We start from the raw sequence: 18,106 nt of genomic DNA on the forward strand, positions 1-18,106 counted from the left end.
GCCATTTGTGCAACTTGTTTTAAAAATTGAAACTCATGAATTTAAAAGATTCATGCTTCATATCAATCATATTTTTAGAATTGTAGTTTGTCTGGGGGTTGTCTCCAGGACTCCCTTGAGTAGTGGTAGAGAATCCTCTTTTAAAGTTCTTTTTTGAAAAAAGAATTTTTTGACTCTGACTTAAGAAACCTCAAAGCAAAATCCTCAGAAATGTTCAATGTGAAAGAACATCAGAGACAAACTGTCATCTGGAATAGCAAGTGGAAATAGACTTACAGTAGCTCCTGTAAATGTTTGTCTAACTAGAGAGCTTTTATTGAAAGAAGCAGTGGGCAAACCATTAGAGAAATGACTGTCAACTTTATAACTATTCAATCCAAGTATATAATGACATTTGTATGTATTTTTCAAGAGGTTTAAATAGGCTAAGTTTATCCTGTTTTTTGACTTCAATAATTTCACTTGTGATCATAGGAACCTAAAACCTTGTTGTTTGTCTGATAGGGAGACATTTTCCCATCTTAATTTTGTTAGGGTCTGTACACCATGCATTAGAATTGCAACTATAATATCTCTAAATTTTAGCAGTAAATATTGCTTTTTTTTCTTATATTTATTTCATTTTTTTATGCCAGGGATTTTCATTAACATTACTGTGAGCTACTTAGGGCTGTTCAGTAGAAGAAATATGGGGATGCGAGCCTCAATAAACTCTAGTTAGAATTAGCTAAAGTTTGTGTCTGGCAGCACGCAGTCTTAGAGCCCATCAGGCTTCTCCACTAATTTAGAATTTAGGTTAAAGATGTATTGTATGGGTAATGTGACATAATTATCTATCATAGTGAAGCAGGCTTGTGTGTAGTTTTACTCAACTGCCAAACTAAATGAAAATGTTCAATTGATTTTATTTAATTATTCATTGGCAAATGTTTTATCTGAAATACAATAAAATATCTCCAAAATATTAGTCAAATTTTTTTACCCAGTTATTATTTTAATAAATTTAAGATACAAGGGCGGTTCAATAGACAGATGGCCTTCCTGGGAGAATTCGGTGTTATCTTTTGTGATGCCATCTATCAAATGGTGGCAAAACAAAAATCAGACTGCTGGATAGGTTAGTTTAGATTAAGCAATCATTCGAGTAAGACATGTATCGTGATTTTCGCTAAGATGGAAAAAGAGCAGTATTGTTCCGTAATTCGTTTTTTGTTTTTAGATGGAAAAAAATGTGAGAAGATAAAAGCAAAGTTGGACGCTGTTTATGGAGACACTTCACCATCTGTGACCACATTTAGATATTGGTTCAACGAATTTAAACGTGGGGGAACATCCGTTTTTTTTGATGAGGAGCGACCAGGACGCCGGGCAGAAGTGGTTACCGATAAAATGATACAAAAAATCCACGACATGATTCTCACTGATCGATGAACAAAAGTACTTGAAGTAGCAAAGGCCATAGGTGTGTTGACCGGAATGGCAATTAATATTTTACATGACATGTTGGCAATGAAAAAATTGTCGGCCCGATGAGTGCCCCGATTGCTCACTGTGAACAACAAGCAGATCCGGCTGTTAACTTCAAAACAGTGCTTGGAGCAATTTAAGCAAAATCCGAAGGAGTTTTTGCGTCGAGGTTTCACTGTTGACGAAACCTGGATTCATCATTACACTCCAGAAACTAAGCAACAATCAAAACCATGAATTTCTCCCGGTGAATCTGCTTCAAAGAAGGAGAACTGTTCCATCGGCCGGAAAGGTCATGGCGACAATTTTTTGGGATGCGAAATTATCTTCATGGATTTTTTAGAAAAAGGAAGAACGATCACTGGACAGTGAGTTATCAGACCGCTTCGACAAAAAATTGAAGGAGACACGGCCGCATTTAGCGAAAAAGAAGATTGCTTTCCCGCGATAACGCACCAGCACATTCATCCAGAGTTGTCGCAGCCAAACTGCATGAATTACCCTACGAATTGTTGTCATACTCCCCATGTTCACCCGATCTGGCTCCCTGTGACTTTTTCTTGTTCCCGAACATGAAGAAATGGCTCGCGGGGAAAAAAATTTAGCTCAAATAAGGAAGTTATTGCGGAGACAGAATCGTATTTTGGAGGGTTGAACAAATCCTATTTTTTGGAGGGTTTAAAAAAAATGGAAGGAACATTGGGAGAAGTGCATCATTCTAAAAGGGAACTATGTTGAAAAATAAAAAAATAAATAAAAAAAATGGTGTCTTCATTTCTGATGTCGGTACTTATTGAACTGCCCTTTTACTTGCTCATAGTTGCCTTTACATATGTTAGACATTTATAAGTTTTTTTTCCTTTTTAAGGAAAGAAGCATATCTCCTGCTGTTGAACAAGATGAAAAAACAGATTTTGAGAGGCCAGCAGATCCTATTATAAGTAATGACGATTAGTGCTTTTAACTTTAGTTCAATAATGAATCAATGATGCTTATCATTTGTGTAATTTCTTCTTTTTTTTTATTTTAAGTTGAAAAATACCTTAATGCTGTTCCACCAGAATCACCAGTATTGCCAATAGAGAATTTACAAGAGCTTGAAGAAAGAAACCTTGTGCACTCTTTGCTGCATGAGGAAAAAATGCTTCATGTACAGCATGATGAGTTGATTCTCTTGGGTGATGAATTGAGGCGTAAGATTAATTCTGAAAAATTGGAGATTGAAAGATTGCGTTCTGAAATAGCTGAGTACCAGCAGTTGTACAAGTAAATTTTGTCTTTTTAACGTGACATTTATGCGAATATTATGTTTTTTAGTCTTGACATGAGAAATTATTTCATGCTACTAAAAAGATGAACAGTCTTATTTCTAGATTTTATCCCATTAAAGTACCGAAATCTCTCACTTATAGATGAAGAAATTGATGAATGTCCATCTATGATCTACGTGATGAATATGGAAATTTTATCTTTTGTTTATAAATCACTTATTCAAGGTATCTTCTCTCAGTTATGTCTTGGTTACTCCGCCACAAATTTCCATAATGTGCCAGACTTCTTGTGCTGCCCTTAGCCGAAAAGCAATTCAAAATTTGGGCTATGCCTACATGAAATCTCAATTCTGCAGATATTCTCCTTTGACATCGTAGTTTGGGACAAATCGTATTCACCAAAATACTTGTTTCATTTGTCTTGCTTTCTCTCTCTCTCTCTCCCCCTATCCCTCTCCCATCTTTTATTATTTCTCCTGATTCATGCTCATCTCCTATTAACTTGGTTGGTAAAAAGTCTGGGGGAGGGGGTGAAAAATAAACGTTTTTTTTTTCAGGGGGGGTTAAGTTCTTTTAAGTTGGTTTAAGCACTATTTGTTAAAAGGAAGGATTTTATTTTTGGAAAGTGGTGAATATTTAATGAATTAATTGTTCGTGATTATATATTTAATACTCACATTTGTACCTAATTACTTGATGATTAATTAAATAATTAAAGGTAAAATCTTGTAATTTCATTTCATCATAAGTAGAGCTTTCTATTGGGGAAATGTTGTTTGAAAATCTTTTACTACTAAAAAAGTGCCATAAATTTAATAAATAGACCTTGGTACGAATGAATAATCAAAGAAATAATTTACTGTGAGAGTTAGGACATAATTATAAATATTCAAGAATAAAATCTTGCAAATCATTTTCCTCATGATTATAGCTTTTTACGATAAATATATGAATAAAAGTGAAATTAAAATCAATTATTCTAAGCATAGAAAGTATCTTGAAGTATCTACAAATGAATCACAAGTCTGGTGTGCATAACACAATTTAAAAAATCAAAAGACCAACACATATTTTAAGATTTAAAAAAGTTACTAATCATGTAATAATTTATGTAATGTATCATTGAGAAAACTTATACAAATAGACTTTTAGAAAATCATTGTTTTTTGTTGTAGACATTCATTCCTCCCATTTAGGAATACAATTTTGTTTTCTTTTTTTTAATTACTATAATTAAGAGCCTCAAATGAGAAGACGAGTTCTGAAGTTTCATTCCAATCCTAATGATTTTTTTTATTTTTTGCAATTTGGATCCGAATAATGAAACTATTCTTTTATCACATCTCAGTAATAAAGGTATTGTACTATTCAAAATCAATATTTATTTATTTTTCTACCATTCATACATCATTCTTTTCTTATATTGGAATCAAAAACATACTTTAAAACAGTGAAAATTTGGCATTATATTCTTTTATAATAGCACAGAGTTACAAAAATATTTTCTGTTTTCAAAATTTACACTTTTTTTTTTTTTTTTTGCTCTGACGGCATTGTTTATTGTGGATGCCAAAAGTGTGAAGTTTTTCTGTCTCGTAATTTAAATATTCTACGGAGGTTAGATTAACATAAACTACAGATTGCTTAAATGTTTCATGATTTATGTGTATAAGTCTTAAGCAAATTAGGTAGTAAAATGAAATTTTGGCTGAAATATGCTAGGACTCGACCGATGCATCGGCGCCGATGGTTCAACAATTTAGCCATCGGCATCGGCCGCCGATGCTAACTTGCAGGAAATATCGGCCCATCGACCTTAAAAACATCCAAAAGCCGATGGATTGGCCGATGTTTTCGAAAAAAATGAACTTTGCTGTTTTACTTTTAATACAAAATAAAAAGAGTTATTGTTTTCATATAAAATTGTTTACTTAAATTTCAGTATGAATTTCTACTTTAATCACACCTGAAAGAGTTTTTAATACTGCATTGAGGTACCAAACAAGTTAATTATTGCGTTGTTTTTTGCGGCTGGATGTACGTATGTATCTCATAAGTCAACTCAAAAATGGTAAGCGGTAGAAGGTTAAAATTTCGCATGTGTGGGGGGGGGGGGGGGTGCGTACGTTCCAGTTGTGCACTTCCCGTTTTGTTTTCGATCGGGTGTTCTAAAAAGCCTATTTACTAATTTTTGTTGTGGCTATTAATTACTTATTTCAATGCAATACTAATATAGCGTCTCAGACTGACGATCATTTGGTGATATATTGTTGAATTGGAGACCAACTTGGAAACAAATATGAGATGTCGAAACCGGCTTCTGTGTCATTTTGTTACATTCCCGTTGAACCGACGGTAATTTTTAATTTTTCGATATTTGTAATATGAATCACAGTAATGCAGTCTTTTCTGTATCGGTTTGGCGGTGGAACAAGTTTGAAGACCGTCGAAATACATTTTGGGGTCCTATTTCTCTTTCACGGAAGTTGTAAAACATTTACCATAAGCATTTTTGTAACTCCTACGGTGCCCCTAAGGTAATGGGGCCTGTTGCACAATTGCAACATTTGCTATATTTTAAATCCGCCACCGCACGTCAAAACAAACTCGGGTGCAAGTTTTAAAAGGGTTTCTCTGCTCAATGTTTATGATTATTTTAAACTCAATTTTTTACGATTATTTTTTGTATTTCCAAGAACACTTGCGTGCCCCCCTTCCCCCCTCCCTCTATTTATGAAAATAATTTCTAGTTGTACTTCCGAGTCGTTTTAAAACTAACACCATTCATTAAATTAGATTTTTTTTTTCAAACTTTATCTATTGTTTAGGATGAATTTGGAGCATTAATGTGAGAAATTGATTAAAGACGTTTTGAATGGTGACATAATTCGGAACATAATTTCTTTTCTCAGCAAAAAAAGTTACTAGCTTTTATAAAAAAATGCAAACTTTTCTATTCGGGTCATTCCATGTCAAGTGATCCAAAATTTGGGAAATTTTTTCCCTCACCCTTTTGTATTTCTTTGAAATTTGGCTCATCGATTGTACCCTTTGAGGTAATCAAAAGTCCAAATTTTTAGTTTTTTATATTTTTTTTTTTTTTATTTATGACACTTTGATTTTTCGAAAAACCCGCTTTTTTTCATGGATGCTTGAACATAAAATGGACGATAACTCAGCATCAAATATAGATAGAAAGATTTGGTAAAAAGCATTTTAAAGTACATTAGTTGCTGTTTAATGGGATATGCAACATGACTAATTTAAAAGAAAAATTAATTTTTAAAAAATGAAATTTAAATTTTAAATTTAAATTTCTCAAAAAAGGTATAATGAATTTTTTTTTAAAAAATTCTCAAAAATTTGTGTGTATTTTATTTTCATTTGTGCAAAGTTTCAAGTTGGGATCTCAATGGGATCATATTTTTATGAATTTTTAAATAAAATTTGACTTATGAAATAATGACATTTTTCAGATTCCAACTAGTTAAATATGGGGTTCTCTCACTGGGGATGGTCTAGTAAGTAGTAATTGATCATAACTATGCTTGAAATGAGCTGACGTGAATTTGTAAATTGGCAAGCACCCCCCCCCCCCCCCCCCGCACCACTACTTTTATTTATTTTATTTATTTTTTTTTTTCAAAACTATTTTCAAAATGTAAAAAATAAATAAATGAATAAAAAACCAAAATGAATAGTAAACTTATTAAAAATTGGTAAATATTCTTCTTTAAAGTAAGAAAAAGACCCCTTCCCCCGGGCCACCACTTTTATTATTTTTTTCCAAAACTATTTTTTAAAATGTAAAAAATAAATAAATAAATAGAATAAAACAAAATGAATAGAAAACATAATAAAAGTTGGTAAATGTTCTTCTTTAAAGCAAGACAAAGTACATTACCCCCCCCCCCCCTCACATTCACTCACACATACGATTAACACTATACTAATATCACGCTTCACCTGATGCTTTTTTTTTCAGACCAAGTGTTTCTTTTTCAGTCTGAACTTCACAAAGTGTACTTGATTATTTCACTATCTGATAAGGAAAGTTATGATTCATTTCGTCCCTTACCTCTGCACCAACTTAACTTTCAAATTTGGATGGAGGAAAGAAATAGTTTTCCCCAAGATCACAGCAAAATAGGAGTGTTTCCCCTTGTGTTGTTTCATTCTTTTTACACCAAACTAAAAATAAATCTAAGTATCAGGTCATATGTCTGTCCACATAAAACTCTTTCAACAACATTTGGAGTGCAGCTGTTTTTTCTTTTCTTTAATGCTAGTTTTCTTTTAATTTCACTTGTAAACGAGAGCAATGCAGCGAGATCTATTTATACATATATTAAAAGCAGTTATATATCAAACAAATTTTGCTAATTTGAGCATAACCTTCCATGTTGTTATGTTTCATTCCAGATTGCCCCCCTCCCCCTACCGTCTCACTTTCCGAAAGAAAAAAAGCTGCAAATGAGTTTAGTTTTTCTGACTTTTATTTTTTATGACCCCCCCCCCCCCCCCATTTATAAGCTTTAGTCACTACTGATGTTTAGCAGCGTGCGTCCCAGTTTATTATGGTTATAACTCTTACGTGCCGGCTTTTTTTTAAATACAGTTTAAAAAAAAAAAGATAAAAAGTGGTTGTGTGTCGGAGGGGGGGGTACTAATCTTCAAAGTCATGTCAGTTCATTTCAAGCATAGTCATGATCAATTACTACTTACTAGACCATCCCCAGTAAAAGAACCCCATATTTAACTAGTTAGAATCTGAAAAATGTCATTATTTCATAAGTCAAATTTTATTTAAAAATTCATAAAAATATGATCTTATTGAGATCCCAACTTGAAAATTTGCACAAATAAAGATAAAATACACACAAATTTTTGAGAATTTTTTTTAAAAAATTCAATTAACCTTTTCTGAAAAATATAAATTTAAAATTTAAATTTCATTTTTTTTAATTAAAATTTTTTTGAAATTAGTCATGTTGCATATCCCATTAAACAGCAACTAATGTACTTTAAAATGCTTTTTACCAACTATATTTGGTGCTGAGTTATCTTCCATTTTATGTTCAAGCATCCATGAAAAAAAGCGGGTTTTTCGAAAAATCAAAGTGTCATAAATAAAAAAATAACAGAGATAAAAATCTAAAAATTTGGACTTTTGATTACCTCAAAAGGTACAATCGATGAGCCAAATTTCAAAGAAATACAAAAAGGTGAGGGAAAAAACTTTGGATCACTTGACATGGAATGACCCATTCATAAATTTTAAATAAGTATAAAAATATTCCTATTATAATTTAAAAGTGTAATTTATCTGTTACTCTTTTTGTTTAATTTGATTACTAAAAAAATGTCTACTTGCAATCTTTCCACTTTAATTGCGTAATTTGTTGACGGTTTCATATTTTGAGCAATCACAATTGCTTATTGTTCTCATTTGACCATTTTTGGTGTCCGTGCCTTTTTCAACTTGGACCAGAAGCCTTTGCAGCACCACCGCCCACCGTCCTCTGCTGGCGGCGCGGCGCGGCTGCTCCGGTTTTGAGCGATCCGATCTCCTGGTCGGAGGCGTCCATGTCCTACACACACGCATGTTCACACACACACACACACATACACGACTTCACACACACGCCTACGTGCATACACACAGGTCTACGCACACAACTATGCACACATAACCGCCAGGGAGGAGAGGCAGGCTTGGGAGGGACAGGAGCCATTTCTAGAAACAATAACTCCAATGAGTAGGGTCCTGTCTCAGTTCATGATTGCGAAAAACATAATTTGGATTCAAAGTTTCAGAATTCAAATTAATTTTCTTTTTTATTTATTCTTTTTTTAATAATTAAACAACGTAATTTAAAATTTTTTAACTATGCATAGTGTATCTAAATCCATATATTATTATATTATAACTAAAATCTTAGTTATGTGCTCAATTTAAAAAAAATTAATCAATTGGTTATTTAACAGTGTCTTTGTTTTTCTTCCATGTTTTCCTTTCTTTTTTTTTCTTTTTTTTTCGAATTTGTTCTTTCACTTTCATCATACAGCAATCAAAACAGCAAATCAAAAAAGGAGAAGCATAACTACACCTTATACAGATTGTACGTAGTACGATCCAAAAGTTTGGGGAAAAGCTGTATAAACCCTTACCCAGAATAGTTCACATTATCGAAGCACATCCACCTTCAAAGGGTCACCTTGAGTGACTATTTACTTCAGCCAATGGTCATATAACTTTTGGTAACACTCCTGGAAGCCATTTTTCGCAATCTTCTGTGATGCAGCTTTATCTTTTCCTGACGAAAGAAAGCGGTGTCCATGCAAAATGTTTTTTTTTTTTTTTTTGCTGAGAACATGTAAAAGTCACACGAGCTAAGTCCGACGAAACGTTATGCTATTTGTTTGTCATATCAGAGAATTTGACCAATCGAACCGTGCATCCTCAACATGAAAGTCGCCTGCTTCCCCACGATGAAGTTAAAAGCAGCAGCGCAAGAGCCCTTTCAGGAGGTTGCGAAAAATGGCTGACAGGAGTGCTTCTAAAAGCTATACGAACGTTGGCAGAAGTGCACAGTCGTTCAAGGTGACTATTTTGCAGATAGATGTGCTTCGGTAATTATTTGGTAACTATTCAGGGTAAGGTTTTATACAGATTGTCCTCGAACTTTTAGATAATACTACGTACGTATGAGATTTCAACTTACTATTTTATAACGTTTTTGAGTGACGCAAGTGTACGCGCATGAAGACATCACAAGAGAACTTGCGATAATTAACTGAGGAGTTGTTCAAAATGGATATTTCGGTCATCTATGTGTTCTTAGGTACATATGCATGTACAGATGTGCCGAAAAAACTTGTGAAGTTTAAGTTGGGTGGTCGTAAAATAGAAATTTAGGTCAAAATCTGATTTTTTTTTTGTGATTACAATTCCCTATTTGTAGAAAGGAAGTAAAGTGAAATGAATAAATGATCTTTTAAATCCCTAGCAATCTTAGTAATTTATTTCCGTTAGATTTTTTTTTTTTTTTTTTTGTCATCGGCTATTTGGAGAAAACAATCGGCCATCTTTGAACAATCGGCATCGGCCCATGAGCCAAAAAATGCCATCGGTCGAGCCCTAAAATATGCTTTTGGGGCTGATTTGAAATGAAAGAAAATGAATAAATAAAGACAACAGACTGTTTGGCTTTTTTCACTATCCAATTTTGGAAAACATAGTTGGTCTGCTTTATATTTATGCACTCAATAAGAAAAGTTGCATTGATTTAAAAAATAAAAGACAGAAAAGAAAAACTGTTTAGCAACTTTGCTCTACATTAAAAAAAAAAAATTTTCAAATTTATTAATCTAATTTATCTCTAAAGCTCTGCTGGTTACGTTGAATAAAGTAGACTTTACATCTTCTATTCATATGTAAAACTTCTGGAAACATTTGGGGGGGAGACGTTTTAGTTTTTCAAAAAAATCATACTCATAAATAAAACAAAACTTTTTTTTTTAAAAACCACTTGGTGGTTTTTTAAAAAACTGTGGTTTAAACCAAACAACCCTGCCTATTAACGTTTTCAGTAGCAGAAGACAATTCTATCTGAGAATCACACCATTTTCACAGGCAAAAGTTTTTGCTTTTCTGCTGATTTCCTCTTTTTACTACATCTGCTGTCTACTGATAAAACTGCTGTGTAATTAATAAGAATACTCTGGCTATTAATATGAAAGTTCATAACAGCCTTCTAACTAACATAACGATTGATAGATGCTTCCTTTCTTTTTATAATCACATTATATTTGCATAGGAATACTCATGTGTGCCTATATTATCTACTGTACATTAGATATGTATATGTTTAACGTTGGTTGGATTTAAGTTTTGTATTGCATGTTATGTAATGTAAAATTAATAGAAATTTCTTCGTTGTTTTTTTTAAATGTAATGTTTGCTATTATGCTAATTTTGAGTTTTTAGCTAGAAGCAGATCTGGGATGTGATATTAAATAGGCTAAAGATTACAAGTTTTCATCTTTCAGATACAAGAGATATTCATTTGATTCAACAGAAAACAGCTCTTCTGATAGTGATGATACTAGCTCATCTGTATCCTTACATATTTTTTCCTTGCTCATTATATTGCTTGAAATTTATTTGTGACAATAATTTATACTCTGGTGAAAAGGTGAATTGTAATAATTTCAAATTCATCATTTTGTTTTGTATTTTTGTCATCTGTTATCATTAGCTTTATTGTACAAGCTTGCTCATTTGCTTTTCGTTGAAAATAAAGCAAGAAACAAAATGAAATTCCTCCATTTCCTTTTCATTGGTATGGAATCAGAAATAAGTTTCTTCATATATCTCAAAAACTCATTTCTGCATACTGTCCCTTACCTTTCCACTGAGTCTAGTTCAAAGTGAGTGCAAAGGACATTGATTTTATAATTTGAAGATTCATACTGTTTTTTGGTTGCTTCTTACAATTTTCTAGCTTTATAATTTATAGCTATATCTAAGATATAGGTCTTAATATCTTAACATATAGAGATGTATTACTATTGACCCATGTTAGGGCTAATTTCTTTGCCTTTGATGTTTATCATACTGGATTAATATAAGTATTTGATCTGCTGCAGAAAAGTTATTAAAACTATATGAGTGTTTATTGCTGCAGAATGTATGTGCTTCCTTTGAAAAAAGCACCTAAATAATAATCTAAGCCAGCCTTTTATCTCAAAGAAATACTAACAAGTAGACCTTTACTCTCTTTGAGTGGTATCCTCATAGCATTGAGTATCATTTTGGAATGCATAACCTAAAATAGTGTGAGAAAATAAGCAATTCTATTTTTATTGCCGTACATATGCATTGAGGAGTTAATAATAGTGATGAGTAGTTTACATCATTATTGCTGCATGTTTGAAGTTTTTATTTTGAAAAATAATTTTGCAATTAAAACTTTTTTTCAGTCTTTTTAGTGATTGAAAAATTGTGTATCATATCAGATTTTTCATAGAAAAAAAATAATAAATTACAATGATGACAATGATTAAATTCAAAAAATTTTTGCTCATTGAAAACGTGAATACATCAGTTTTAAATTATTTCTCTCATTTCACTTAACAGCTTTTTATGAAACTTGACTTTACAAATTGTTCAATTCGAATCTGATATTATTTTGGAAGGATGTTTATAAACAGAATTTATTATTGTTTATATATATATTTTAAATTTGTGAGACAATTCATTTCCAGGTTTTAGTAAGTAGTTTGGAAGTTTTAGGGTTCAGGTGTTTGGATTTGAAGGTTTGGTTCAGGCCAAATGAATCTTATAAAGCTTTAGATTAAACCTCCTGTATCAGATCTAAAAGTTGTAGTAGAACTTAGTGGAATTAGCAGCTGTTTTAAACCTATTTTCAACTCTTCCTATGTATTTCAAGAGGCCACTGTTCTTCAAGAAGTCTAAAGCAATGGTAGTAACACCTGTGAGTTTAATGTTGGTGGTTTTTAAAAATTTTCAAGCTACTTAAAATTAGGATAGTGGCGTTTTTGAAACAAATGGTGTATTAAAATGGTTGTTTGAGATACTTACCTTGGTACACTAATTTCACAATTGATGGTCCACAATGTTCAGTTTCTGTACTACAATTAAAACTGAGACCCTACCCACTACACATAATAGAAACTTGTACTATTCTAATTGATAACATTCATGCAGTGGCCAGGATTCAAACCCGAGCCCATGCAATGGAACCTTGTGTTCTACCTATACTGCTAAGCATCCTAAAGTGTATACTTATTTCTGCCTTATAATCAAGATTTCCACAAGTAATAACAGATTGAAGGTTTAACTAAAATTTAGTGTTATTGATACCAAATTTCTGTTGGCAATTATAAATATTTTAAATAAATATTTGTACATTCATACCCACACACAAACAGAAAAATTTATTTTATAATATTTTGATAAATTGTTTATAAGTGCACATTGGTCCTTATCTTGATCAGGATGGTGAAGATGAAGAAGATTTATGTAATGTTCTTGAATACTTAATAAAAGAAAACAAATTGCTGGAGGTATGTTTAATTTTTTAAAGAAGTTTTATGTACAAGTTTGTTAAAGGGCTTTAGGGAGTCGTGGACTTTAAAATGTAGAAATGTCAATCGGAATTCTGACATTTATAATTTGAAGATGCACTATAGTGTCTTCAAATTCACATTATTAAATGACTAAACTTTTTAAATAACGAATAGCACAGTCACAATCTATGCCTAATTAGTGATACAGATGTATCATTCTGATATCTAATGAAAAAAAGTATATGTCATGTATGAAAAAAGACATATGAAAAAAAGTATATGTCATGTAAAAGTATGCCTTGCCTCCAATATTCGAGTTGAACCAAGCCATTATTTCGGTCGTGCATCTGGTCAGTGCTAATTCTGTATTAGCTACCAGTTTGTTTGGCACTCTTGGCTTCCTTTAGTGGTTTTCCTCCTCCAGCTCAGTCACTCCTATGCCGGGCTGATGAGTGCTAATAAGCACGAAACTGCAGTCCTCAGCTGGAATTGACTGATCTGGCGGTGCATTTCAGTATTTCTGCCTTAGCCCTGGCTATGGGCTGGGCTAAGGCAGGCTAAATTAAATTACTGAATATACCTGCCTTGCCTCCAATATTTGAGTTGAACCGAACCATTGTTTTGGTCACTCGTCTGGTCAGTGCTAATTCTGTATTAGCTACCAGTTTGTTTGGCACTCTTGACTTCCTTAAGAGGTTTTTCATCTCCAGCTCAGTCATTCCTATGCCTGGCTGATGAGTGCTAATAAGCATGAAACTGCAGTCCTCGGCAGGAATTGACTGAGCTGGCGGTGTATTTCATGTATTTCTGCCTTAGCCCTGGCTATGGGGCAGTAACTTACTGAATATATGTCATGTTCCTCCGTTATTGCTATGTTTTAACAGTTTTCTTTTAACAGTTAGTCATTCTTTTACTTTTTTTTTTTTTTTTTGCCTCAAGCAGGGAAAAAATGGGATCTGCTTATCTTGGGGATTGTAAATTAGTAGCATGATTTAAAAAATGAATTGATGAAAATTGTTTGAAACTAAGATACATTTTTAACATAATAAGCTGGAGAGTGAATCTAAAGAAAAAGTCATGAGATTAAAGAGCAGTAGCTTGATGAATATTTATTCAAGTTTTGCAACCTTTGACTTTGAAAGAACTTGTTTACTTATAAATTATTTCATAATGATCAAAATTTGTACATAAACTTTTTTTTTCTATTTATTTATTTTTGCTTACATTTTCATTTTCATCATCAGTTCATAATGAAAAATGGATTAATTCATAATTCTAAGTTCAGATATATCTGTAAGTATTGTTGTTTGAAATTGTGTTACAGACCTTGTTCTTATTTATTTTTGAAGTTATATGGAAAATTTTAAAATGTGGCAGCACTTTTGATAGTTGCAGCTCTTGTCGTTTTATTTTACGCATACATTAGTATATGTGAGCCCATTTTAATTGAAGGATATGATTTAAATAATTTTGATGTTTATCAAAGTGCTTTACTAAATGAAGATTTAATAAAGCAAAAGAGGTGAATAAGAAAGATAAATTTAATGCTTGACATTTTATCTCACATTTGACTTGTTTGGAACACTTAAGAAAAATTGAAAAGTAAGACTTGGAGCCGCAAGTATACTGAAGATAATTTTGGACATGAAACAGGAGTAGAATATCGATTTATCATTGAAATCATGTTATTTGTTATGAGTCGCATTTTTTAATATTATTCTTATTCCGTACTGAACACTTTCAGCTTCAAGTTAACTTGGTTCACATTGTACAAATTTTTGAAATTCTATTACTTTGTATGACTTTTTTTGAATAGTTTAAAAATATTTTTGTTTATCCAAATCACTGCCAAAATACTTTTGCTTTCTTTAAAGCTGATGTTTCTTGGAGCTTTATAAATGAAATAAGATTCTTTTTTTTTTTCTGTAAAGCTCTCTATTTTGAAGTGTTGAAAAATATTTCTAGTTTGACTTAGCCGTTGAATTACTGTTGAGCAGACCCATGTTCCGGATTTCATAAAGGGAGGGGTATTGAGTTCAATATTTTTTTTATTCAAACTTGCATTGTCAGGAAAACACTACAGCGTGTCAAATAATTCATTTCTGTATAGCGTTCACAATGAGGAGTGTAGTGCGAGGGGGGATGGAGTTTCAAATTCCCAGAATATAGAGTTCAAATATTTATCTATTTACTTAAATAATTTTAAATTATGATTTCAAGAAACAAACCATAAATACGCCAAATATTAGATTTTTGTTTTGATTGAACTTACAACTGCTGTGTAGAACATACACTAAAGTATAGAACTAATTTAAGAAACAATATGATGAATTTTGGAGCGCCAGACCGACACCATTGCAGCCTAACTACAAATGATAAAGCATTTACATGAAATACACCGCCAACTCTATCATTCCAGCCAAGGACTGCAGTTTCATGCTTATTAGCACTCATCAGCCCGGCTTAGGAAGTGACGGAGCTGGAAGTGGAAAACCTCTTAAGGAAGCCAAGAGTGCCAAACAAACTGGTGTTGTCCATTTTTCACAAGAAGGCACTTGACTCCTCTCTCGTCACATGGTATCTGATGATTCTATTTTGCTGTTTTTGGCAGAAGGTATACTCGGATCATAGCATTTTGTTGTAAAAGCAGCAGTTTTTAAAATGTAAGAATAACTAAAATGCCAACAAACAAGTAAAGCAAGTGATGTAAAGGACACTAAGACTTTTTTGCACATTTAAATGTGTGCCCAAGTTAAGGCTGTCTGTTTGTCTCCTTTAGAAGCGCATGGATTGCGTACCGATCACCCTTGCATAAAATGAAACTCTGCATTCAAGGGGGTGTGGTGAAGTACCTTCTCCTGAAAAACGAACAATAGTTAATATAGAATTAGCACTGATCAGACGAGTGATCGAAGCAATGGTTCGGTTCAACTCGAAGATTGAAGGCAAGCATGGTATTTTCATTAAGTTATTGAAAATACCATAACTTACTGAAAATACCATAACTTACTGAAAAAAAGATAAAGCATTTGCAAGAAACTGTACTGTGTTGTTGTTTTTTTTTTTTTTTTTTTTTTTTTTTTTTTTTTTTTTTTTGTATGACATATGTTTTCACATTTTATATTGTAAGATAATTCTTAGCAAACTAAATAGGAAGGGGTTTGTTGCAGATGCAAATGACATTACGAAACACAATTTCTCTGCTTCTTCATAGTGGCAATATTCATATCTTTTTGTAAAACCCTCAAGTCATCATAATCTCCTTTTGAGAAGCAATATTAAACACAATGAATGCTTTGTATGGACAGCCTATTCAACGGCGCCTCTATCACTGTTTTTCCAAAATAGGATTTTTGTCGATAAAGAAAAGGCAGTTCCAAACTTCAAAGGGAATGTTTGGGGGGAAAATGCTCCATGCTGATTTCAACATTCAAGTTAATTTTAAGTCAAATGTGCAATTTTCTTCATTTTTTTTCCCAATGGGTGGGGCTTAACCCCTGAAATCCTCCCCTTGAACACTGCCCTGCTGTTGAGGCATTAAAAAAAGGCTGTATGTTATTAGTTGCTAGGAAATTTGTATTTTTTTTTTTTTTTTGTAACTTCTTCACTGGAAAGACATTAAAATTGTACCATCTTAATGAATGCTGTTTTTTGTTGTTGAACTCTTACTCATTAATTGATATTTTACAGATAAAGAATATGGATCTTAGTAAAGTTATACAATATGAACGAGAAGTATGCTTAAATATTAAGGTACAGATGAAAATGATTCAACAAAATGAAGCAAAACCTCTGAGAGCCTAATATATTTAAAATATAACATTAGAATTTTTGAAAATTTTATGACATTTATGACAAGGTTATACGGTTGGTAAATTGTATATACATATGTAGATATGTTGACTTGTATTTTGACTAAATAAATTTAATATTTTAAAAGTTGTCTGAGTTTTCCGTACAATTCATTTAAATTTACTTTTTATTGTTTTTTGTACTCCTCAAGAAAATGTTTTTAGGTGTATGTATTTCTATGTATAATATGGTTTATTAGATTACTGCTTGTGTTTTTAGCTAGCTAATATGCACAGTGTGTTTATACTAAATGAATCACAAAGGTCTCTAGTTTTTATTTAGATAAATCAGTGTTGGGGTGAAAACATATTAGTTTTTGACGACCACTCCCCCAATTGCTTTTGCCCTCATTTCTTTTACTATAAAAGTATAATATATTTCTTGAAACAAAAGCACCTAAGTGATGACCAGCAATGTGCTCTAATCCCAGTTGTGCTGATTGTAGTCAACTTGTGAATCTTCAATGAAGATCATGAGCCCCCTTAAAAATTATTCATCCTAGTGCAAATAAAAAATTATTCAAATTTCTGAATTTACTGAGTTTTGACTTATTTTAGTCAATTTTCTTACATTTTAAAATGAGATTTGTGAAAGTGGGACTTCATTTCTAACAGAAAATGCAGGAGCTCTATATTCTTCAGAAAATATATTGATACATAATTGGTATCAAATTAGTTTGATCTTTGACTGTTAATAGAAGAAAATAAAAAAACAAGTAAGCAATAAGTCCTCTTGTGTCCAGGAGAGCACTCAAATTTTTCAGTACCACAAAGTTTGATTTTATATTTTGGTGCATTGCAAGAACATAATTCCAGGGGCAGGCAGCTATACTATGATAAATGCATATTATTTCAGTAGTATAATTATATTGGTAAACTTTTTTATTTGCTATCAGAAAAAAAAATGAAAACCTATTTTTCTCTTACTTATATTTCAGTTTCAATTAAAACCATCCCACTGAAAACCAAAATATGTGAAAGTGAATAGGCAAAATTATGGTAACATCTGAAATGTTGAACCTGAGGAACAAGTGAAAACATAAATGCAAGAAATAACAATTTTAGGGCTGCGTTCAACAGGGGGGTTCTTTGTAACTGTGTTACTGACAGAGAAAAATATTGGATAATCGAATATTACCATATGTAGCAAATCCAATCATTATTAATGTATCAGGTAACCAGGCAAATCATTTTGAAAGTTCAGCTGCCATACCCCTGGCTTTGAAAAATTAATGATCTAAAATCAAATAAGATGTGTGTATCAGTGGAAAACGGTAAGAAGGGGAAATATGAAATTTGAAAAAAGGGGTAGTTTTTACCTACGTTGCGCTCATCTGAGCTCGGTTTTTGATAAGTTAGTTAGAACTGAAGTTAATATTTCATGTGGGTTTTGGCACTTTTATCCCTCAAACCCCACTCTAA

At 32.3% G+C, this 18,106-nt stretch overlaps 1 protein-coding gene across 2 annotated transcripts in view; it reads left to right on the top strand.

Annotated features, from left to right (window-relative positions):
- The window catches only part of LOC129218179 (ralA-binding protein 1-like), a 105,327-nt gene extending 88,574 nt beyond the window's left edge, over positions 1-16,753 (top strand). For both annotated transcript variants that reach the window (XM_054852397.1, XM_054852396.1), the window contains exons 11-15: positions 2,336-2,408; positions 2,499-2,733; positions 10,791-10,857; positions 12,762-12,830; positions 16,524-16,753. In XM_054852397.1, coding sequence (XP_054708372.1) covers positions 2,336-2,408; positions 2,499-2,733; positions 10,791-10,857; positions 12,762-12,830; positions 16,524-16,637 — 558 coding nt within the window. In that variant the 3' untranslated portion in view covers positions 16,638-16,753. The remainder of the gene's footprint in view (positions 1-2,335; positions 2,409-2,498; positions 2,734-10,790; positions 10,858-12,761; positions 12,831-16,523) is intronic.
- Positions 16,754-18,106: the final 1,353 nt, after the last annotated feature.

The sequence above is a fragment of the Uloborus diversus genome, chromosome 3 (genome assembly GCF_026930045.1).
Source record: "Uloborus diversus isolate 005 chromosome 3, Udiv.v.3.1, whole genome shotgun sequence".
Classification (NCBI taxonomy): Eukaryota; Metazoa; Arthropoda; class Arachnida; order Araneae; family Uloboridae; genus Uloborus; species Uloborus diversus.